Source organism: Sardina pilchardus, chromosome 7 (genome assembly GCF_963854185.1).
Source record: "Sardina pilchardus chromosome 7, fSarPil1.1, whole genome shotgun sequence".
NCBI lineage: Eukaryota > Metazoa > Chordata > Actinopteri > Clupeiformes > Clupeidae > Sardina > Sardina pilchardus.
Genome location: NC_085000.1, coordinates 32,567,838 through 32,575,337, shown reverse-complemented (window position 1 = coordinate 32,575,337; position 7,500 = coordinate 32,567,838). Strand labels below are relative to the sequence as shown.

Here is a 7,500-nt window from a genome sequence, read left to right as displayed (position 1 = left end):
GTGTGTGTGTGTGTGTGTGTGTGTGTGTGTGTGTGTGTGTGTGTGTGTGTGTGTGTGTGTGTGAATGAGAGATTAGAGGACGATCCTGGCATAACCTGTTGACCTGACGCAGTGTGCTGCATGGGGAAGGACTCACACTCACATGGCCTTGTGTGTGTGTGTGTGTGTGCATGTGTGTGTGTGTGTGTGTGTGTGTGTGTGTGTGTGCGTGCGTGCGTGTGTGTGTGTGCGTGCATGCGTGTGTGTTGACACAGCCCTCTACCCTCTATTAGCCTGTTCCACAGTCAGAGAGCCAGGTCGGTTCCATTGCTTTGTTGCTCGTTGCTCTGTTAACTCGACTCATTGCACAGCCCTATAGTGGAATGGTTCGGGCGTCCTCCCTACAGCTCACATAAGTAATAACATAACATAACATACTGTAGGTTATTTTGTTACCCCCCACACACACACACACACCTCGTCCCCGTATCGGTTGAAACGCGCCCCATTATCACTTCCCAATGGAGCAGGATCAGCCTCATATTCTGACTAGAATTTAATTGAACTAGAATTGTATGACGTCAGGATAATGTTACACTAACTTTTGCATGCATCTTTGTTGAGCATGTAATCTTTTACTGAAAAAGGGATACAGAGTTGGATTAACTTTCTGCTTGTGTGTGTGTGTGTGTGAGTGTGTGTGTGTGTGTGTGTGTGTGTGTGTGTGTGTGTGTGTGTGTGTGTGTGTGTGTGTGTGTGTGTGTATGTGTGTGTGTGTGTGTGTGTGTGTGTGTGTGTGCTTGTGTCTGTTTGTCTGTGTGCATGTGTGCATGTGTGTGTGTAAGTCTGTCTGTTTGTGTGTGTGTGTGTGTGTGTGTGTCCACACACTGAGAGGTCACCCTTCTCTGAGTGACAAGAGGCCACATTCCTGCCCATCATTCATTAACTACCCAGCAGCATTAACTACCCAGCAGCAGTGGTTCCCATGATCGGACCACACAGGACACCAGAGAGGGAGCTACCACAAGCAAACCCACAGGACACCAGAGAGGGAGCTTGACCACAAGCAAACCCACAGGACAGCAGAGAGGGAGCTCGACCACAAGCAAACCCACAGGACAGCAGAGAAGGAGCTACCACAAGCAAACCCACAGGACAGCAGTCAAGCCAAGTCACGTTTACTTATATAGCACATTTAAATACAACAGGAGTTGACCCAAAGCGCTTTACATTCAGAAGAAGTCAGGGTTGGGCAGGACAGTTGATAAAAGGGGTCCAGGGATACACAGGTCTTAACTAAAACAATGCCTAAAATAAGTAGACAGAAAACAATGTCATAGGAGTAGAAAAATAAAATAAATGAATAAATAAAAAAGAGATACCTCACAGGAGACTACTAGAGGGAGGTAGACAACAACAAACCCACAGAAAACGATATATATATATATATATATATATATATAAACTATATACAGTATATCTATCATTATAGGCAATATAAGCTCCACCAGTCGGCTCTGTAGACAGCAGTCAACTAGTCTGCTGACAAAAATGGCTAAAGGCTAAAGTAGCTAAACATTCCAACGTATGGAAATACTTCTCCAAATATGGGACCTGTTCCACCGTGACATGTACGCTGTGTACAGCTGAATCAGTCTCTATGAGAAACATATACATATATACTCACACACACACACACACCTGTACAAACACACATTTTAATACCTTTATTTGTGTTCACATTTTACAATGAATTTCATTGAACACAAACAATTTTAGACACCAGCATTGCAAACCCAGTAGCCTATGTCTCTGGTCTCAGTTCATGGGTACATAAAACACACACACACACACACACACACACACACACACACACACACACACACACACAACACACAAACACACACACACACACACACACACACACACACACACACACACACACACACACACACACACACACACACACACACACACACACACACACACACACACTGACTAGGTATCAGAAGCTCAGGACATCAGACCAGTTGCTGTGCTGTGCTGTGTCCACTAGAGGGCAGTGTTGCAGTGTTCCTGTGCTCTGAGGTGTCTCCTGCTCATGGCTGCAGAGGAGGACAGATGATCAGGGCACACGAGGGCATCCTGTGTCTAGACCAGACTGTAGAAAGGCACGGGTCTTCAGTAGAACACACGGCTATAAGGCACAACCCGTCTTTTTGGAGCATATGGACGTAGATGTACAGGCCTGATCAGGTGATACTGATGCAGGTACAAATGACATCCCCTCTCACATATGGCAACAAACAACTGTAGATGTAGCAGCTTATGGATGAAAAAAGAAAAAGAATTCAAAAGAAAAGATATTCATGATACATGTCGTCTTTCACAGAAGACATTGCTGTAGAACTGTAGAACTCTAGAGCTGCAGAGCTGTAGAACACTGCATAACTGTAGAACTGTAGAACTGTATAGCTGTAGAAGACTGCAGAACTGTAGAACTGCAGAACTGTAGCACCGTAGAACTGCAGAGCTGTAGAACTGTAGAACTGTAGAACTGTAGAACTGCAGAACTGTAGAACTGCAGAACTGCAGAACTGTAGAACTGTAGAACTGCAGAACTGCAGAACTGTAGAACTGCAGAGCTGTAGAACTGTAGAACTGTAGAGCTGTAGAACACTGCATAACTGTAGAACTGTAGAACTGTAGAACTGTAGAACTGCAGAGCTGTAGAGCTGTAGAACACTGCAGAACTGCATAACTGTAGAGCTGTAGAACACTGCAGAGCTGTAGAGGGAACAAACGCGGGGACTCACAAGAAGTTATTTACAGTAACTATCAAAGGCATTCATTTTTTTACAATTTCGAAACCCCATTCTATACGCGCTCCATTCTATTTGCCAAGCTGGCTTCATGGTTGTGTATGTTTGGGAATTTATGATTGAGCTTATTGAGCTTTCTATTGCAGTTTTTTTTACAAACATATATATACACTTTCAGAACAAAAACCAAAATTGCTCAAACAAAATGCAACATGCCTCAAATCTCCAGCAAAATGGCACACACAATTCAAAATGTCATAAACACATGCCTAAAGCAAACATTTGCCTCTAATTATAAATACTTTTGTCATAATGTGACATTTTGGATACATTGTGCACATACTGTTGCTCAAACCCTAAAGCTCTTCTGTCTTTCATGGGGTTTATATTTATATTTCCATACACGAGTGACCGTTAAACACTGAAAATTAGGCCCCAGCCGTGGCGCAACTGCCTGGGGCACCTGCACCGCACGCCGGCGACCCGGGTTTGATTTCCGCCCCGTGGTCCTTTCAGGATCCCACCCCTGCTCTCTCTCCCACTCGCTTCCTGTCATTCTCTCTACTGTCCTGTCCAATTAAAGGCATAAAAAGCCCAAAAAAATAACCTTTAAAAAAAAAAAAAAAAACACTGAAAATTAGTGTATGGCTTTGCAGAGTTGGTGTTTGAAATAAATTTTTAGAAAATTGTGTGACAAGCTATAGATTTAGTGTGTAAGCAGCTGAAAAAACTAAACTCATAGCGAACTGGGCAGATCTTGCATGCCTGCCTGCCTGCCTGCTTGACCTGTGGGAGCCGGTCAGTGCTGAGGATGGGCTGTGGGAATACATGTGCCCACACTGCCCTCTGCTGGACACTGGGGCTACATGCAGGCAGAGTCTCATAAGCAGCACACAGCACTGCAGTGAGTGCATGAGGCCAGAACCGTGTTCACACTCAGCACCGTGTTCACACTCAGCACCATGTTCACACTCAGGCTCCACCTCTCCACCAGTCTGCTGCACTGTCCAGGTGGAACAAGGTGGTTTGCTGGTTGACCAGCTTATGATGGTTGACCAGCTAGACCAGCACATCTCTTGCAAAATCATACCTTCAGCTGGTTTTCCCAGTTTACGATGGTGATTCAGCTGGTTTTGCTTGTCGCACCACCTCAAGCTGGTCATTCTTCAACAGCCTTTATAAATGAGGCCCTGTATTACTGTAACACATGTGAACTTGTCCAAAATCTGCGTACAGGTGTCTGCAGTACTATCTGGGATCCTGTGCTACGGAACCAACACCCAAATGCCTGCAGGTATACAATGTTCAGGGTCATTAGACCTGCAGCTGTTAATAAATGGCTCAACAAGAAGCCGCTGATGTCTTATCTGTAGCCTACTGGATAAATGATTGAATCCTACGCCTGCAGAAACCAGTCAGTGTAGACGCTACAGGTCATGTGCTTACGTACAGTAAAGGTTTGAAGTCCACTTTGCCTTACTGTTGTTGAAGGAGCCACACAAAATGTTGCAGCCATTGTAAGTAATTTAATTACGTTGGTTTTGTTGACTCATAAATGTAACAATACTATTTACTATATAGTCGTATAATGTTTTCAATTTATTTTGGGTTCTGTTGATAACACTGCGTTCCTCTAAACATGAATCCGTATGCGTCAACATGGACGCTGGGTTGTGGCATCTATCATGATTTCCTTTCCCCTCAACTGTGAGATCATTTGCCATGGGCCTATCGTGATTAAGATTAAGTTTTGATTAAGGTTTCTATGGGCTATGTATCTTATGGCGGGGTTCGTCCCAATCTGAATCTGGCCTACTGGCCCTAGTGGATTCATTTGAATCAGACCACATCTCTGCACTGGCTGGTTTCACGCCTTGGCCATATGTTGCATAATATGAAAGTAACCTTTTATATGACTGTCTGTTGAAATGTTGAATAATTAGCCTATTTTAAAAAAGGAATAGCCTAGGCATGAAGCATTACATGTGGCTATGTTATGGCTGGATAATACTGACCCTAGTGGACTGCAAATCTGCACAGGCTGGTTTCATGTCTAGCCATATGATGCATAATAGAAAACAAAAGTAGTGAAGGTAGCAACTAACTTACATTGACAATAGCGGCGGCATGTTCAAACACTCCTGGCTCCACCGGAAACAGATGAGCTCCTGAACAGCCTTCCGTGCACCCAATAGCCTATAGGAAGTGAGCAGGTTCTCCGTAGACGCCCTCTGTGGTTACGTAGAAGTCTGAAGTTTACTTTCACTTAGGCCTACTGTTATTGAAAGATCTACACGAAATGTCGCAGTCATCGTAAGGTATTTAATTCCGTTGTTTTTTGTTGACTTGCATACGTTTAACATCAATATTTGAGTTGTGTAGACTAATGTTTAATAGGTCCTATTGATGATAGCACTGCAAGTTCATTATCGCATCAAAACCCACTGCGCCGCACATAGCCCGTGGAGAGCTGCAAGGAGCAGCTAGGCCTAATACTTCCGCAATTCAGTGCCGTTTCTATTTGAATGTTTTTCTGTGCCAGTTAACAGAGTTGACCATACAAATAGTATACTTCAGAAGATAATTGAAATATAAGACGTTGTAGGGAACTGATATAGCGTAGCTTATACAGTAGATAGGGATCCACAATCCACCACCACAAGTCAAGTCAAAATCTTGAGAAATGAAACAATTATCGACTGTTGCCTTTGCACACTCTCTGAGTGCCCCAATTATATAGTAACTTACAGCTACAGATTATGTTTGATTAATCATGGCATCCTTTGTTTTATTTAGTATTCACACCAGGAGTCCAGGACTATGTCAATTGAAATGTACTTGTATCAGACATAAAGAAATAACATTTGGCATGTGGGGAATATGGAGGTGAAGCATATCTGAGAATGTGCGTATTGATATTGATATTGTAGTGCAGATGCAGAGCACAGTAAACACAGACATGTTCAATTCAGTTCAGAAAGCATTATTTCCCCTCAAGGGGCAATTTCCTCATGCAGGTGTAGTGATAAGAGGACATGACACAACATATGAGACAGAATCAAAGAAGGAACAGGACAGACAGGGCTGTGAGGGGGATCAGAGGATATGACACAACATATGAGACAGAATCAAAGAAGGAACAGGACAGACAGGGCTGTAAGGGGATCAGTCCCAGGAGGGGGCCGGGGGCACATTCAAGTTCAAAAAGTGAATATCCTCAAACATAAAGGCAGCCTTCCTCCTGTCTAGCCAGAGGACAGAGCAGACCCCTGCCTGAGGGCAGCCATTCATAACTCTATGCAGGACATGGGTAGAGTCGTCTAAGATGCAGTTGGCTTTCTTTAGTGTTGCCTTGGCGTGCAGTGATGTGGGTGAAGAGGGTGGCCAGTGATTTTAGCAGTTGAGTACACAATCCTCTGGAGGTGGTTATTTTTGTTGATTGAGAGGGAGTTATACTAGCATATTGATGAAGAGCTCACTTTTCATAAAGTACTTTCAATAAAGGAGGTGTAAAAAAATCTGAAAAATGTTGGGGCTTTGGTCTGTTTTCTGATCATAGCCTCATGTTACGTAATTGGTCTTCCTGCAGATCACCACAATAGAACTGACCTTAGCGCTCTCTCTCTCTCTCTCTCTCTCTCTCTAGAGTAAAAACACATCAATACAACTCTATGGGAGTCTATGGGATGCCGACTGAATGTACTTAGTACAATACATTCTATCATGGCTACATCATATTACTGCATTTTGTCCTCAAAAAACATAGACAGTCCAAGACGTGCACTGAAATAGAAATCAAACCTGGATGTATTTCTCACTTTGTGGTGGAAATTATTTAGCAATGAAGAAAAAAGAAAGTGTGTTTGTCAGTATTTTGCTGAAGTGTAAAACAAACTTTGTATGAGACTTGCTCCTGATTTTAATTTCAGACCACGCCGCAGGTAATCAGGCATGAGATTTGGACTGTGCTGAGGAAGGGGAAGATGGAGGTGATGAAGCAGAGAGGGACTCTCAGGTCACCAGCAGGTGAGAAATCACACAAACACACAAACACACACACACACACACACATATACACATTCAGCTTTGCAATATTCTGTGATGCACATAAAAGAACATTCTCAACACATTCTAATGCTTTTCTTTGGACGAGAGAGGAATCTACAGATACATTGATGGAAGTACAGTATGTTACAGTACATGCTTAGACATGTCTGATCAAACACAGAATGCTTTTTGCTATTCATCCTTTCTGCAGTGGTGCTTATGGTCTGTTATGGTGTGTACTGTACATCAGAATAGGTTGGGTCGCTGTGTAAACAGAATCAATTCCTTTATACATGTAGCCTGGAAAACCAGAATCTAGAGAGATCTACAGTAGGGTCTGGCTACGAATAATGAAAAAGCTCCAACTTCAGGGGCGGCATCAAGCATGCATTTGAATAATCACTGCACACAATTGGATAACACTACCGTAAGAGGTGCTAAAATGGCCTGTCTGCAGTCCAGAACTGTCAAAGAGGGTGCATCATGGAGGGAAAAACATGATTAAGAAGACCAGTACTGTTGAGCAACTGAATCCTATATCAGGCCTGGCTAACGCACCACTTCTCAATGAGACGTGGTCTGGCAACCAAACGTTCATTTTCTCATATTTGGAAAAATGTCCAGGTATGTTCATTGAGCGCCACAGATGTCT

The 7,500-nt window shown here is 43.3% G+C and overlaps 1 protein-coding gene across 2 annotated transcripts in view; it reads left to right on the top strand.

Annotated features, from left to right (window-relative positions):
* The first annotated feature begins 5,041 nt into the window (after positions 1–5,041).
* LOC134087985 (uncharacterized) overlaps positions 5,042–7,500 on the top strand; it is a 66,491-nt gene continuing 64,032 nt past the window's right edge. For both annotated transcript variants that reach the window (XM_062541866.1, XM_062541865.1), the window contains exons 1-2: positions 5,042–5,119; positions 6,731–6,827. In XM_062541866.1, the coding sequence (XP_062397850.1) occupies positions 6,785–6,827 (43 nt within the window). In that variant the 5' untranslated portion in view covers positions 5,042–5,119; positions 6,731–6,784. The remainder of the gene's footprint in view (positions 5,120–6,730; positions 6,828–7,500) is intronic.